Source organism: Loa loa, assembly GCF_000183805.2.
Source record: "Loa loa unplaced genomic scaffold supercont3.441, whole genome shotgun sequence".
NCBI classification, from domain to species: domain Eukaryota; kingdom Metazoa; phylum Nematoda; class Chromadorea; order Rhabditida; family Onchocercidae; genus Loa; species Loa loa.
Genome location: NW_018108621.1, coordinates 13,497 through 30,421, shown reverse-complemented (window position 1 = coordinate 30,421; position 16,925 = coordinate 13,497). Strand labels below are relative to the sequence as shown.

Sequence of the window (16,925 nt, the reverse complement as noted above, 5' to 3'; positions counted from 1 at the left end):
AAGTAGCGAAAGAAAAACCCCAGTACAGACCTTCATCTTCTGGAGCTTCTGGTGTTGGTACACCCAACTGCCCAAAATTGTTTAATCCGCAGACATAAACAGTGCCATCAATGGATCGAGCAGCAGTCCAAAATCCACCAGCCATAATGTTGTCGAACAGGACCAGTTTCTTCTTCCCCTTATCGTAAACTGAAATTCTTAACGAGTCTGGTGAATCGTTCACCATTCGCTGGGAGCGAATGTGAGAAACCCGTGAACATCTCCCTAATTGGCCAACTGAGCCATCGCCGAACGTTAACACTTCGCCATTCTCTGTTAGCATTACCAAATGATTCTCGCCTGCTGCAATCTGTAAAATTTTCATAAACTTAATCAGTAAAAGCAATTACCCAACCTACTCAAGAACAAAGAGTTACCCAAATTCACTACACATCTGAACGACGATACCTTTACGATGACTTTTTGTTGATGTTGCACTATGACCACTGGTTGTTTCTCCATCTCCAGCAATGTTTCATGGCTTTCAATGCAACCCGACATCCCCTTAAATGAATGAATTAAATGAATGATTCTTCTCATTAGCAGCATGTACAGTGCATAACTTTATCAAAAAAAATTAACAACATAAAAATTACCCGTAGATTACCCCAAGCGATAACACTCCCTTTTTCAGTGAGTGCTGCTGAGAAACTAGCACCAGCGGCAAGCATAACTACCTAAAATAATCATCTGATAGAAACCACTCATAATTCCTTTTCTCTCACTAATTACTTTTCTTCTTCTCTGTTGATATATTTGGAACCAAATAAAAAAATCGATTTTCCCACTATTTTGCAAAAGTACAAACCTTTCCATGGCGTTGTATGAGTGAATCGCTGAATTTAATTGGAGTTAGCTTATCCGACGATTCTTCTGGCTCAATACCCTCACCCGGGACAGTACCTTTTTCGTTTATTCCACATCCATACACTGTACCATCCTCCATCAACACCAGTGAGTGAACCCCACCTGCTATTACCTGAAATATACTTTTAAATATGGCTCTGAGCCATTAGTTTGACCTACGTAATACAGTTTCATTAATGCATGGAATACGCATTCGAGAAAAGCCTTTAAATCTTGAAAAGAAAAGGACACATGTGGAAAAAAAAATCAAGCATAATATCACCTTTGTGGACAGCCACTGAACAAAAAATATAACTTGTTCTTAGTTGCTATAATTAAGTGTGAATTTTAGTGTTTTTTTTTCAAAAACATTTAACCAACCTGAACGATCAACTTCTCCTCCGGAAGTGTACTAATAGCTCGCGGTTTCCGAGTTGTACTCCGCCCTGGATGTCCAAGCTGTTCACCTTCGCCACAACTCAAAACTCGATCTCCTTTTTCAATTGGCAAAAAACTCTCAACCGACAAATGGAACTTCTTCACCCGACGGGTAGTTGAACTCCCGGCACTACTATCTAAAACACTTCCAAAACCATTGGTAATGTCATAATACATTCACACTATTCAAAAAAGCTTAGAAAAAGTATCACTAATTTTAAAATACCATGAATATACGTTTTTTGTCTAAGAACAAGTAAAGTTTTGGAACAAATCAAAAAATGAGAAAAGGTCAGGTCACTGAAGAAACAGGTTCAGAATAGTAACTTAACCTAACATCTAATTTTTGTTCCTGACCAATCATATCCAATAAAGCTATATCAAATCTCAAAAACGTTCCTCCTCTTAAAATTATCAATATACTTACCGCATATAATCCTAAAATTTTCCAGAGCCATATTCAAAAGTACTTACTGAGCGTCTGATTTACAGTAGAACAGGTGCTTACATCCAGATCAAGAATTTTCCGCTTCTTTCCACGTCCACTACTTTTCAGTCGCAGACTGTCTTGCTCACCCTCAATATCATCAAATTGTATCAGTTACCTAGCTGCCCTGTTTCAACAACAATCTAGGCAAAATGAAATTCATAAACAACCGAAACAGGGTGGATATGTATTCTGGTTACAGAATATTGTAGCTATTGTAGCTACTTCCTTTTTTCCCCCTTTTCTCCCATACTCATATTCTACGCCGGAAGTATCACATATAAAGGAACCAACATTTATACTTTTTACTTCTTTCACATAGAAAATTTATCGGAAAGGCTAATTTCGATGAAAATCGTACTTACATTGATCAGTGAAGATTGTGCTGAAGAAATCGCTGGTTCCTCCACTTCGGTATGTTCATCCGTATCCATGGTGACTATTTGTGCTCCTGTTAGAGTTGTCGGTGCTGTTCTCAAAGAAGCTTTTACCACTTCCTTCCCTTTCTTCTTTTCTCGTTTCCTCCCATTCTTTTCCGTCTTTCGACGTTTTGGCTCTTCTGTCGGTTGTTGTGTCACCTTACGAGCTACTTTTTTCGGTGGCATTTTCTACAAAACATTTTATATTTATATTAGGCATTTTTGGAAGATTCGTGCAATCATGCAAGCATATAAATGAAGACGCAGGTAAACCTGTTGCACAAGGTATTACAATAATATGGTAAGGAAATTAGAAAGATAACAGCAATAAACACAAAACTTTTTAACAACCACTCAGTCAAATATTGACAATAATAGATGTGTAACAATTCCGTAGAAATACAATAATAAAGACAGAAAGATGAATATAAGTCATTTGCATAGAGCTTTTAAACCAGTAATTTCCAACCGGTAGCCCCCGAGAACTAACATATGGTCCGCGAGAGTAGCGGTGTGGTAGGTAGGAAATTATTAATAAAAGAAAAAAGAAAAAATTTCGTCCTTTGCGATTGTGATTGTTCCCATGTTCCCACTTTCTTATATCATATATCATCCTAAATTTAAGTTATACACCTTGATTAAAGTTTATTTTTAAACTGACAGGATTTAAAATTTTTGAAACATATGGTCACAAATACAAGTAACTCCAACACGAAAAAAAGAAACCAAAGTTGTTCTCTGTTAAGGAAAGGTTGAAAATCACTGCTTTAAACGATCAACAATGTTCTGCTTCATTGTAAAAAGTCGAAATTCTAATTTAATAAGCTAAACTCAGAGTAATGTAAGCAAAAGAAAAAAAAAACATTTAAATAACCATAAAAATAAAAGTATAGTAATAATTACTAACAAAAATTTACTGTTGTTAAAAAAAATTTTATATAAATTCTAAAAGAAAAAAAAAAACCTAAAATTGAAAACTAATTTATTACTAAAGATAATTACTCCATCAACCCTAACACTGAATCATTCCAATCATTCATCTCCAATCTTTCCAACAATTTCAATACGGCACGGCTATCTGTCACAACCGTGTATGAAATTTCGAATCCCAGATGGTATTTTCATTTTTTAACAAATATATATATACATATATATACTAAGGTCACGAGTCACGTATAGTCACGTGTTGTTCACGTCATGAAATTTCATTCCTTAAATTTTTGAAATAGATAATTGAGGTAAGAATTAACTGGTAATGTAAAGAAATCGATATTCATTTTGATATTTCATTTTGATGGACGAATTACACGTAATTCAACCTTACTATCTACATCATGTAATGTTATTTATTATAACAGATAATTAATATAGAAATGAAAGGAAAATTTATACGATTTTATCGTGAATCATCAGCTAACCGAATTAAAACATATGATGAAATCGGAAAAATGAGGAAATGTAATAAAGGAAGAAATTTATTGGAATTTACTAATTTGCTTATCTTTCCAAATATTTTTATCATTTATTCAACAAACTACTTTCATTATCGATATTATAATATTGAAATTGATTGATCCAGTAAACATTACTATATTAAATATATTCACGGAATAAAATAGAAAAATTGTTAGTATCATTTACTTGGAACTATACTATTTCACGTAATTATACTTGACCGAATAATTGGATGATTTAAATCATTTGATTCTTTTTTCCTTGTCTACGGTATCATTATTTGTAACATTATTTATTTCCAGTACCTTTATTTGATAGCATTTATTACGGTAAACAAGGTAAACAATGAATGGATATTCATTTTTCATAAGACAGATTCCAGTTAACAACGAAAAGCTTATCATAATGTATATCTTCTCAATTAAACTATTTTATCCGGAAAATTTTAGTCATATTACGATCTACTTTATTTCATCCGAAAATTGACCAATTATTTAATCCTGTATGATTCATGGCATTATATGATAATTAGCTAACCAGTAATAATTAGCTAACCAGTATACATATCTTCTTAATTGAACTATTTATCTCGAATTTTTTTTTTCAAATAGATTCTTTTTCCGATTTTTTCAATTTCCGATGCTTCGCATGAAAATTTCATTGCTATATGAATATAACTATCCGTAAGAATTCCTTCATACAAATTAAATTTTACGGTTTTTTTTTACGGTTTCAATTCTATTACATCCGTAAACTTTAACTGACATCTTTCTTTTATCATATGGTAATTTCATGAATAGTTGGTAATTACACGTCGGAATCGGATTATTGATGGAATAACTTCCAGAATATAAGTATTTAGACTAAGCGAGAGACAACAGCTTAATTTTTGCGTTTGGGGAAAGCGTTCGCGCTTCCCTGTGGTTGTGGTGTGATTCGGTCCATTGGAGCGCTAATGTGGGGTGTGGTGGACTTAGACGGTTGTTCGGGTGGAGGGTGGTAGTGTCGGCAAATAATGCTGTAGCGTAGGGTAGAATGTTGTGTCAATAACATCAAGAAATGGAACGATACGTTAGAAAAGTTTGCAACTAAGGTTAAGCAATCTTGGAAGTCGTGGATGAGTTAGCTACCTAGGTTTAGGCTGCTAACTCTTCCCAGTGAAGCCTGAAGAAGTAGACTTATTCATTAACTTGCAAATTCCTAAGTAATCCTGCGTCAAATGTGATACGAGGTTGAAAATCTAAAAGTACTAGAACCCATTGCTTCAAGATTTAACATGATTCTTATTTACTATCAGAGTTTCTTGTAACAAGTGCGGAAAAAAAAAAAAGAATTAAGCTATGATTAGGTTTTACGAACCATCGAAAGCTTATAACTAATAATTAGATTGGATGGATTGGTTGACCAGTTTGACATTATGTGCTTCCTGGTTTCAAAAAAACCCGAAAAATACGGTAACATCTAAGCGTGTCTACAGGCATCAAATTAGACCTCATCATTATTATATTTTGGGATGCGAGGGACTATTTGCTTTGCCGGAATATTTACTCCGGAATGTTCATCCGGCAAGGCACCATTTTACATTCCTCGAAAAAAAAAAAAAACAAACATTCCTCGCGAAATGTCATGGTCTGGAGTAAATACATGAGATACCGATTTGCACAATGCCCGAAAGCCGGAGTGCTGTGTGTGTGAGTGGATATGCACGTGTTCATCCTTGCTAAGAGAAGGGTCAAATCAAATCGATCGATGAGGTCCTTTGAACTTTGACCCTGTAAGGGATCAGTGTTTGTTACCAGTTTGTGAAGGTGGTAGGGACAGATTTCTCTGCTTTCAATTTCTTTCCATTTATTATTCTGTTTTTCCAATTTCTTCTCTTTTATTATTCTGTTTTTTCCCTTTTTTTTTAGTTTCCAAATGCCCATTTATATGAATTTGTATTATTTTACACTTCAGTTTTTTTAGAAATTTTCATTAAAATAATACTCATATATGTATATCTCACTTTTGATGTGTGGGGTAAGATCAGGAGCGGACAGCGATCATTGGTCATTATCATTGTAGCTGTTCTGCTATGGATCTGCTGTTGAACAGATCCATAGCAGAACATTAGTGTGCAGTTCTTATCCGTTCATTTATTAATTCTACATTCTTTTATGTTATAGTATTCAGAAATTATTTTAGCATTTTTTTTTTCACGTAGGGTTGAGTTGAATACATAGATAAATATTTGTTACCAAGTTTAATGTTGACTAACCTTATTTAAGAAGTTTATGTATTATATATGAGGAATTTTTTTCTTTTTCAACAATATTATCTTGATATGCTTTCGGTATCCTTTGGATAGAATATATTAGTTTTGAGTTCATTTAGTGTTGAAATTTGCATATATTTCACAATCTTATATTCGAATAAGCCGTTGCATATCCACTTATTTGTTAATAATTTTGCTATTTATCGGTTTGTTTTTTCCTTACTGAACATGTCTCTTATATATTTCATCTTTTATCATAATTTTAAGGGAGTGATGGGCGATTTCGATGTACTCACTAGCGACCAAGCTAATATGCTACGTCAATTTCAGGTTAATTTTTGTAGTGATTTTCTACAATAGTTATTTTTTAACCTATTAAAGTATCATATTACCATGTTACCATGTTACCTTACTCATTTTAAGAAATATTAAATTGAAATGGTCATTTCAGGAAGTCACAAATATTCAGGATGAACAGATGGCATTGGCAACACTGGAATCATTGAACTGGGATTTGCCAAGGGCTATTGAAGCACAACTATGTAACGATAATGATGATATAGGCCCGATGGAGGTTGATGATCCACTTCTAATAGAACATAACGACCAACACTTACGCCGAACAGCTTTCACAGAGCTTGAGAATCAGTAAGATTACCTATTGATGTTGGTACTTTCAGTTACAGGGAAGTGCAATTTCATGCCAGTTTGTAATATCACTAATTGCAGTTTCATTACACTGTTGTGATTTTTCGGAAATCAGTTCCATTGTACTTGTTTTACATGTAGACGGTAGTATGTGCCAATATTCAGTTAGTGTAAGTTGAAAATAGTAAAATATCATCTGCTAGAATTTACCAATGAATTTATTTTCATTTTACAGATCAAGGAACAATTCAATGGAGAATGAAGGTGAAGATCTTGATTTTCCTTTCGGACGTTTGATAGCTGGCGGCTCACTGGAAGAATCAAATAGCAGTCAAAACTCTCCCCATGGCAATGGTTTTGTTTTTTCTGAAATGACAGATAGTCTTAATCCACGATACTTTACTTTTGGATATTAGTGCTAAAATCTTTGGTAATAATTACATAATTTGTCAAAAAGGGATCGGTAACAAGGTTTTCTGGATCGCGAATCATTTTCTAATCGCTTATGATTATGTGCACAACGAAAAAAACTCGATGCATGAAATGACTGCACGATTTGAATATTTGGAGTTACTGTCACTATTCCTGTATATTTTCTCAGTTGATGTTATTTGGTCTAATTTATATGGTCTACATTACAAATTGGAAAACGAAACAACTAAATGATTTATCTAGAATTTTTCGTATACATAGTGAGATTATAGGTTCGAAAACCATGGAACCTTCATCACGTCGAGTTCTGCTAACAACATCATCTTCGGGTAGTGGTTCTAGTTCTCGCATCACACGATCACGTTCACGTCTAACTGAAGAGTCACAGCATGATGTTTCGCCTATCCCTGCCATGCGCAGCTTTCTTATTGATGCAGAGAATAGTGATTCTACCGATAACGATGGTAATGATGATGATGATGCTTACCACGATGCTGCTCCTTTTGGACAGTTGAATGAGGAAGATGCGGTAATTTATAGTTTCTGCAAATGAGTTGTAAAATCTTGATTGAACAATTTGCTTCATTTCGAAATTTGGATGTGTTCCACTAATTCGTAAACAGCGAACAGCGGTAGGCTTTGGATCATATTTATTTGTTGATATCAACTGTCCATTTGAAGGATTTAGCATTCGTGGAACTTTAAACTAATAGATGGAAATATTGGTATTAAAGCTGTATAAGCATTTGAGAGAATCTTTGAGAGGTTTGGTCTTACCCAGATGGGGTGGTTTGCTAAAAATCATCGTTTTTAGAGTTTAAGTTTTCATTTTCATAAGATAAGTGCACAACTATTTTCAGAATCCATCGTTTCATGATGATCGCGTGCCATTAGTGCCTTCTGATTTCACTTCCATTGATGAAGCATTACATAACTTTGTAACTGTTTTTGAGGCGAGGTAAATTTTTGTTCTTTTGCCAACACCTTATAATTCGCCCCGTTATAAACTTTATTGCTATAATTTTCAATAATTTGACATTGGCGGACAAAGTTAAACTCTACCTATTTACACGTTGGTATATGGATGAGATAATGTCACATATACGAGATAAACCGATAGGGTAGCTTTGTTTATCAAAATTTTTAAATTTATTTTCCATATTAATTTTTCACAACGGCTAGGTTTACCAGACTCAGCATTAGTGAACTTGACAAATTGTGATACATACCTGCAGTATAATATGGCCGTAAACAAGAGGTGCAGGATGCATGACCTTAAATTTGCCATTTAATTCTGGTGAACTGAAATAAGACTACCAATTTAATATTTTTTGTGATGCTGAACTCATCTTTGATGATTCTGTTTAGGTACGGTGGAAATCATCCACCTTTCTATTCTGGTTCTTTGCAAGATGCATTACGTGAAGCACTGGAGGCACCAGGGCGGCCGGTTGCGGAGCGTCGACCACTTGCTGTCTATCTACATAATGATCATGCCGTCGCGTGCAATATTTTCGCGAAAAATGTTCTTGTTTCATTTTTTGTAATTCATTTTGACAAAAGTAGAGTTCTTTTCAAATTCATCGTATTCTATGCATTTTAATATCTCATTTTGGATCCATTTTATGTTGTATCATAAATTTAGCAATACTGGTTGTCTAATATAAATATACTATTCCTCTAACAAATTACCCATGCATTCTTTGGGTGTTTGAAAAGCTGTTCTATGGTCATTTCATCTATGTGATTATGGGGTTTTATTTAATATTATTTTCAGGTACTTTGTTCAGGATTGGTTTCCTCGCTTCTGAAAGGGCAGTTTATAACGTGGCCTTGGGATATCACACAAAAAGAGAATAGGCTTAAATTGTTTGAATGGATCGATATGTTGAACGTCCGTGATATAAGACGAACGCTGGAGAAGTATATTTAGTTTTTATCAATCAGCTAATGCTTCACGCTTCTCATAATTTTCATATTTTTTGCATATTTCGAATAATAACTAATTCTATTAGAACGTCTTTGGTAGCATGCGCTTTTGTTGTTGTAGTCTTCGGTGAAGTGGTATAGAGAAAAATCCAAACACTTCGATGCATTCTTCAAAGCACTTCTTACTGGAGTAAGCTCCGGTTAAATTTAAATGGATATTTGAATCAATTGCAAAATTAAATATTCAGATTTTCTGATGAGCGATTCCCTCTGCTAGTGGTTATTATCAAAGAAAAAAGTGTCATCTTACCAATAAGTGTCGCGTGGGGTAAGTCACATGCATCGGATATCGAAGTTTGTAAATGTCCTTCAGTCACTCATGTCCTTGAAGTCTTAAATTATAATTTGGAGTGTGTATATTTGTTGCCAGGATGCGATGGACCTGAACAAGTAGTCAACAAACTGATGGAGGGATTGGAAGAGTATCAGCGTATCAAGAATGCTGAAGCTGTTGAAGAAAGAGAACGCATTGAAAGGTAAATCATTAGCTTTTTCAGTCTCTTTTAGAATGTTATATATAATTCTTTTCATATATATTCTGCAAATGAAAAAAGGCGATGGGACACGAATTGTTAAAGTAACTGTATTAATTTTTCTTTCTTTTTTTTTTTTAGCAGAAATTGATTTCTGTTTTAAGGGAAAAAATACGAGAGGAACAAGCACGAGAATATGAACAATCGCTAGCACAGGATAGAGCTCGTCAGGAAAGACTTGAGCGTGAAAAAAATGAGCAGAAGTGAGTTGTTTCATTTCTTCCCTACTATAACGGCACTAAAATGAAATAAAATATCATGCTTGTTAAACGTGATGTTCAAGAATTTTGCATTGGAATAACGGTAAATTGCAGGGCGGAAGAAGAACGTCGAGCAAAAGAGGAACAAAACAAAACGAAACGTTTGCAGGAGTTGGCAGCAAGTTTGCCAATGGAGCCGGCAGCAGACGAAGCAAATATTGCAATAGTGCGAGTTCGTTTCCCGGACGGAAAAATGGAGTTACGAAGGTAAAAATTTTCAGAAAATGATCTCTACTTTACTGAGAATGTTTGTTATCTAACTGAGCCATCATTGTATCTATACGAAGACTGGGGCTTCCAAGAGAGAAAGAGGGATGCAATAAAAGCAAAACATTACTCATATACTGTAATCTTGCCACCCCTTTACGGATTGTTTGCGGTTCCATCATATTAACATTTAATTAGTCTCTAAGGAATTTTATTTCAGATTTCGCATGAGTGAACCGCTCCGTAACGTGACGATCTTTGTTGAATCAAAAGGATATAGTCTAGATACACATCGAATTTGGACCTCAGATGTGCCAATGAAAAATGTGGTATGCTGTTAGTCTTTCTGATTGAAACTAAAAGTTTAATAGAGTAAAATGAGAGCAATATTTCAATATTTCGATGTCTTCAACTACTCATACTTTATCCGTTTATGTACTTTTTTAATGGAGTTTACTTCCCTACTACGTTATTTTAGTGGATTCAAATAACCGTAAGGAAGATTCCATAAATTCGTGATTTACAAAGTGAATGTATCATTTTAGGTAGAATCATATGATCTCAATCGTTCATTAGCGGACATTAAATGGCCGATTCGCGAGCAGATCACTGTGGACGAAAAGTGAATAGTGAATAATGAATAGTGAAGTGGTAGCATTCGGCAACGTTGCAGACATGTCTCCATCTTTCAGCATTTGATGAAATTTATTTAGAATGATCACCTGCCTCCACTTATTTCGATTTTCAATATATTATCGTAAAACAACAGCAGCAAAGTGTAATAACAGCGGAATCAATCAAAATCAGTAAAAGACCAACAGCGTAGGATTCAGTCATATTTAAAGTTTTGCCAGGAACTTTTTCCAGGTCCCATTGAACGTAAACACTCATTTCTTTTGTTCTTTAGATTTTGATATAGTTTGAAACTTGCTAGGTTTAGGTATATTTATTTCCAAAGCTTTATTCATGAAATGAGCAGTCATTTTGACGTTTTTAAAGCTTACATTTCTTTTTTGCTTTTTCTTAATTTTTTCAAAGAAATGGTTTATTTGACTGATTGACTTCAGTAGCGTTTTTTTGTTTGCAAGGAGATTTACATTTTCTTAAAAGCCTTTGTGTTTCAAAAAAGGCAAGATAGCATATGTAATTTTCATATGTCATTCACAAAAACCATAGATCCATAATTTCTATTGGATTGCTTAACAGTTCTATTAAAAAAGAAAAAAAAAATGGGAAATAAGTAATGTTGCAGTAGCCAGTAAATTATAAATCGCTTGAAAGTGCAGTTGTTCGGTTTAAAATTATTTATTTATTTTTTTTATTGCTTCATTTAGAAGCTTTTTTGTATCACCAGATGCGCTCGAAAGGGGAGCATCCCTTCGGGGCCATCCAAAAAAGAACTAGAATTCCCTAGGTATCATCCTATGCAAAATTACAAATAAAGCTATCCTGATTATCTGATTACTTGATTCAGTTATGCAGCTACCTAGAATTCTTGAAAGGTTTCGCTGTGTCAAGCAGTGGTTTTTATTGACCGCTGTTGCTTTATTTTACTGGCCTTTAATCCTCTGCTGTTGTTTTCGCTGTCATTTTTATATCTCTCCATCAATGTTTTTGTTTCTTTTTTCTATCATTTTTATTTTTTAGCTGTCTGTTTGCCCATAACTTGAGTATGTTGACGATTGTACTGTTTATAATGTGAATCATTCGTGGTCATTGCTTGTATTGTTTGGAAAGTAAAATGTATGTCTTTCAATGGTGTACGAATAGGCCCTATTTATGAGGACATACTTACATTTGTTTGTTAGCCTTTTCATCTGCTTTCAGGTTTGTGGTCTTTCTCTGACCTGAGCGGTAATTTTATCAATTAATTTCACTAACTAAATTTATAGCTGATGTAAATAAAATTTCCATCCTGTAGCTAAAATATATAACATGTGATGCTTTTCATCATTCAGCCAATCAAATCGACCTAGTTTCTGTATGATATTCTCTCAGAAATGAATGCTTCGAAAATTCGTGCATAGGAAATACTTTCGATTTGCTTTTTTTTAAATATGTTAAATATGGTGATATATGATGACATTTATCATGTTCTTTTAGAGAATATACAAATTTACTGATCATTAAAAAAGGATTTCAATGTTTCATTTTACATCATTTTCATAAAACAACCGTGCTAAAAAGCTTCACTTCCATGAATTTATTCTTTATATTACGCTGCATTGGATTAATTTTAATGCTTATTGCTTCAGTGCTCTTCTGCTATATACCATATCGTCGATTGGCTATTATCAAAGAAAAACTTGAAAATATAAGTGGTACTCACGTTCGTTACGTGAATCTAATAAAGCATTTGTTAAATATGACAAATTGCAAGCAAATATCCTGGAGCACATGGGATCAATGTACTGCTAAACAACAAAATATAACACGTCAACGTGAGCTATCATTTGCAGATTGTCAATTAATATACGAGAATATATCATGTGATTGTAGTGATAATTTAATTGAGAATATTCAAGAAATTGATGAAAATTCCTATGTTCGTTATGGATGTATTCCAGGATCTAATCAACAATTAGCAATGTTATCAATTAATGCAACAATTGTTAATGTTAGCATCAAAAATTTATCAGGAATAATCTTTGAACCATGTATTATAAATCATTGAATCCTAAATTTATGATGTAAAAATATCATTGGAATAATATTTTTTATTATTATTTGCTTGGAGAAAAATAGGTATTTGAAAAAAATAAATCATTTACTCATTATTGTAATTGTAATCCATTTTTTAATCAATTGTACAACAAATAACACTTCATTATGAATTATTTTCAATAAAAATTTACTTGAATTTTGTGGATTCTTAACAAATTATGCTTTAAATGTCATATTAACTAAAATTATATTATATTATTCTTTTCAAAATCTTCTAATTTCCAAATATATTATGATGTTAAGGAATGTATACAATGTATCCGAAAATTTGGAATACAATAAAAGTTTCAAATTAATGAAACTTTTTTTAGTTTTAAAATTTCCCAAATATTTCTAAAATACAATTTAATTTGCATATTACTTATCATACTTTTACTAGAATTTATTACACTAATTTATTATACTAAAAATTTTTTATACTAGAATTATTATACTTATCATACTTAAATTCATTATTGTAGTAAAATTTATTGTACTAAAATTCAATATTTCATTAGTAACCTATATATTATTATACAGGTAACATGTAACTTTTTACATGTTCGTATAAAAAAAATACGTAAATAAAATTTGGAATACAATAAAACTTTCACATTAATGAAACTTTTTTTAGTTTTGAAATTTCCAAATATTTCTAAAATACGATTTAATTTGCATATTACTTATCATACTATTACTAGAACTTAGTTACATGTTCGTATAAAAAAAAAAAAGTCGTAAATAATGTATAGAAAAAAAATCGTAAATGTAAGATAAATGTATTTTTTTTTGCATAAAATGTATAAAATACATTTTATCTTTACATTAAAAACAATCATTCTTTCATTTACAATCATAAATTTTTTTTTTGTTTTGTTTCATTTTAAATTATGCAAATTTTGTGAGCTCTTTATATAAATTTCAAAATATCATTTGATATTTTTTTAATTACATTGCATTGATTGAAACAGGCGTTAATGTATAATTTAAGGCGCAAAAAGGCTCCAATAAATGCTCAAATATTAGATGATAATAGCGTAAAAATTTCATCAAATTTATATCAAATTTTTGAGATAATAACAAATCGTGTAATGTCGCATGGCGGAATCATTTCTATGCTTAATCAACAAGCTACAGAATATCAGCAATGGATTTTTGATGAACAAAAAAAAGCAGAAGAAATTTTAAGAGAAAAGTAAGAACGAAAGAAAGAAAGAAAGAAAAAATGTGGGAAATATCGGGAATGATTGAAAATTAAAAATGGAAAAATGGGTGTCAAAATTTTTGGAAATATGGGAAATATTTGAGAATGCAAAAGATGGGAAGAAAAATTAAAATTTTGTGAAATATCACGGATTAGGAATATATTTGTGGTATACGATACAAATATCATATTTTAAATTATTTTGTAATATTACCGCTTGTTATTCAAACTACCATAATTAATTACTTTATATTATCAGTTATATACTGTAATTTATGCCGTATTATTTGTGATACTAATAATTTTTGAAATAGTTTTTTTTGTTTTTTTACCGTTCCTTATTCAAACTACCATAATTGATTGCTATCAGTTATGTACTGTAACTTATACCGTATTATTTGTGATAGTAATAATTTTTGAAATGATTTTTTTTTTGTTTTTTTCTTTAATTTGTAATAATTCATCTTAATTGAGATACATTTTTTTTTTTTGAAATTACAGTGGATATGTATTACCAAGGATACGAATACCACCGATTAATCTTTGGTCAGATGATTTCCTAAATCTTTTAAAAATGACCAATGAAAATAAACGAAATGATAAAAATGACGAATGTTATCTGATTGGTAACCTAATTAAACAAAAGTATCATATTTGATATTATCTAAAAGTTTGCACAATTAAAGAATATTTTGAGTGATCAATGATCAATTGGAATAATTATTAAATCCGTAAATTGGACAATCATTTTTATTTTTATTTTTTGTTTTTTTCCCAGTAAGCTCTTAACCGATAATATTAAATTTTCCGTAACATATAATTACAATATATACATTTCTTTTGAATATATTAAATGTAATTTCAGGATAGATATCAGGTCTAATTCATTACAAGATTGGAGGATGACTTCATCATCATCATCTAATAATGATTGCAATAATCAATTACTTCTATCAACTATCGTATTATTTTTATATCATCAATTTGTGATATCGTATTCTTTTATTAATTAATAATCAAAATCATGTTAATTATTGCCCCCTAATAACTTTTGTTATTTATCATTAATTAATTATCATTCACCAATTATTCAATTTATTACTAATATTCATATGTAAATCATTCATTTAATGTTAATATCTTTTAATTATTCCTTGACATTTGTAATATATTTCATCCTTTTTTTTTTTTCCTCACTAATAACATATTATACTTTTTTTTTATTAATTACAGGTAGCAGAAGGTGTACGTAAATTTTGCGCCAAACGAACAGCTAATGCAATTTGCCGGAAGAAACAAATATTGAAAGCAGTAGCTGAAAAAACGCGAAAGTAATCTATTATTAAAAAACAAAAAAAAAAATTTCTTATAATTTTATTGCATAAAAATAATAATATTTATTTTTATAATTATTAATATTTAAAAGAATGAAAAAAATTTTATAAATGGTCAATTTTATAAAAGAAAATTTGCAAATGGTCAATCAAAGTGGTCAACTTTTTGTAATTTTTTTGTTTTTTTTTTATAAATGGTCAGATTTCGAGAAGATAGCCATCGTCGAGTGAGGCAACGTAAGAAGGAACTTGAGAAAGAAGATGAAGAACGACGAAAGCAATCGATAACTAAAATTAAACAACAGGTAATTCATCCTGAAAAAAAAAAAATACTCGTTAGGATATTTATAAATGTTTCTATCATCTGTTTTTGTATGATGAATCGATGACAATTACTGATGTAAATTATTCGGATAATTTCTTAGTGATAATTTCAAATGGAATTTGTGAAAGAGTTTTACAAATCAACCGTATTATTTTTGATTCAAGTTAAATCCAACAAAATGATTCAACTCATTTTTGATTCAATTAAATCCAACAAAATGATTCAACTCATTTTTGATTCAATTAAATAGGATTATTGAATTATTCGATAGTAACGTTCTTTTTATCATATTTAAGACCTTAAAGATTATTATAATTTTTTTTTCTTTTTGATTTCATAATAAATACCAGAGAATATCGGAATTATAATGTGTTTATTCATTGCATTATGTACAGCAATGGTCACTCCCCAAAATGGTCATTGTTACCATTGTCCATTTCTTTCTTTTAATCTATCTTATTAATCAAGAATACTTCAAATGAATACAGTGATGCTTCGTTTTAAAATCAAAATTTGTTGGAAAAGTACTACAGGCTTTCAATGCTGCGACAAATAGAGCACGTAAACGTCGTGAACTATCTGTCACACCTATTGCTAAACGTACACGAAACGCTTATGGCTTAACACCAATTGCTAAACGATTTCATAATAAAATAATGGTATACAAGAATTTTCTCAATCATTTTATTAATATAATAAAGAAAATTTTGTGATATGATTGTTATCATATCATAATGTTTATCTGATATGATATGATTAATTAATCTAATAGTTTAAGTTTAAAAAGTGGATTGATGATGATTAAGTCTTTGTAATTGAAAAACCATTTTTATCAGTATTAAAATGATTAATGAAAAATAGCTTTCATACAGGAGAATAAAGGAATAGTACCAGTGAATACTGCGAAAGAACACCGAGGACGAGTTAAAATGATGAAGAAGACTGAACAAAAGGTAACAATTTTTTTAAGATTATTATTAAATGACAGCGACAATAATAATTAATAATCAATAGTAATAATAATAATAAAAATAATAATAATAATAATAATAATAATAATAATAATAATAATAATAATAATAATAATAATAATAATAATAATAATAATAATAATAATAATAATAATAATAATAATAATAATAATAATAATAATAATAATAATAATAATAATAATAATAATAATAATAATAATAATAATAATAATAATAATAATAATAATAATAATAATAATAATAATAATAATAATAATAATAATAATAATAATAATAATAATAATAATAATAATAATAATAATAATAATAATAATAATAATAATAATAAGTAAACGTAACGTAACGTAACGTAACGTAACG

At 30.8% G+C, this 16,925-nt stretch overlaps 5 protein-coding genes across 5 annotated transcripts in view; 3 read left to right on the top strand and 2 right to left on the bottom strand.

Moving 5' to 3' along the window:
- Positions 1-2,424, bottom strand: part of LOAG_18680 (CBR-RAN-3 protein) — a 4,372-nt gene extending 1,948 nt beyond the window's left edge. The window contains exons 1-6 of the mRNA XM_020451344.1: positions 2,176-2,424; positions 1,798-1,900; positions 1,267-1,460; positions 848-1,018; positions 636-716; positions 448-543 (exon numbers count right to left, since the gene is read on the bottom strand). Coding sequence (XP_020304880.1) covers positions 448-543; positions 636-716; positions 848-1,018; positions 1,267-1,460; positions 1,798-1,900; positions 2,176-2,415 — 885 coding nt within the window. The 5' untranslated portion in view covers positions 2,416-2,424. The remainder of the gene's footprint in view (positions 1-447; positions 544-635; positions 717-847; positions 1,019-1,266; positions 1,461-1,797; positions 1,901-2,175) is intronic.
- Positions 2,425-4,547: 2,123 nt separating this feature from the next.
- LOAG_06672 (hypothetical protein) lies at positions 4,548-5,100 on the bottom strand (the record flags this gene model as incomplete). Its single annotated transcript, XM_003142208.1, has 3 exons — positions 4,548-4,702; positions 4,834-4,924; positions 5,044-5,100. 3 exons carry the CDS (start codon positions 5,098-5,100, stop codon positions 4,548-4,550), a joined length of 303 nt encoding a protein of 100 aa, XP_003142256.1.
- A 1,111-nt stretch (positions 5,101-6,211) lies between these two features.
- LOAG_06671 (hypothetical protein) lies at positions 6,212-10,892 on the top strand (the record flags this gene model as incomplete). The annotated part of the gene is made up of 13 exons (XM_020447209.1): positions 6,212-6,268; positions 6,390-6,586; positions 6,822-6,940; positions 7,291-7,547; positions 7,879-7,976; positions 8,387-8,543; positions 8,796-8,941; positions 9,196-9,275; positions 9,378-9,483; positions 9,645-9,743; positions 9,855-10,007; positions 10,228-10,336; positions 10,553-10,892. The coding sequence occupies 13 exons, from the start codon at positions 6,212-6,214 to the stop codon at positions 10,631-10,633; spliced, it is 1,659 nt and encodes a 552-aa protein (XP_020302538.1). The 3' UTR covers positions 10,634-10,892.
- Positions 10,893-12,246: 1,354 nt separating this feature from the next.
- On the top strand, positions 12,247-12,681 carry LOAG_06670 (hypothetical protein; the record flags this gene model as incomplete). The annotated part of the gene is made up of 1 exon (XM_003142206.1): positions 12,247-12,681. One exon carries the CDS (start codon positions 12,247-12,249, stop codon positions 12,679-12,681), a length of 435 nt encoding a protein of 144 aa, XP_003142254.1.
- Positions 12,682-15,442: 2,761 nt separating this feature from the next.
- Positions 15,443-16,577, top strand: LOAG_06669 (hypothetical protein; the record flags this gene model as incomplete). The annotated part of the gene is made up of 3 exons (XM_003142205.2): positions 15,443-15,553; positions 16,107-16,232; positions 16,446-16,577. The coding sequence occupies 3 exons, from the start codon at positions 15,443-15,445 to the stop codon at positions 16,575-16,577; spliced, it is 369 nt and encodes a 122-aa protein (XP_003142253.2).
- Between the last annotated feature and the right edge of the window lie 348 nt (positions 16,578-16,925).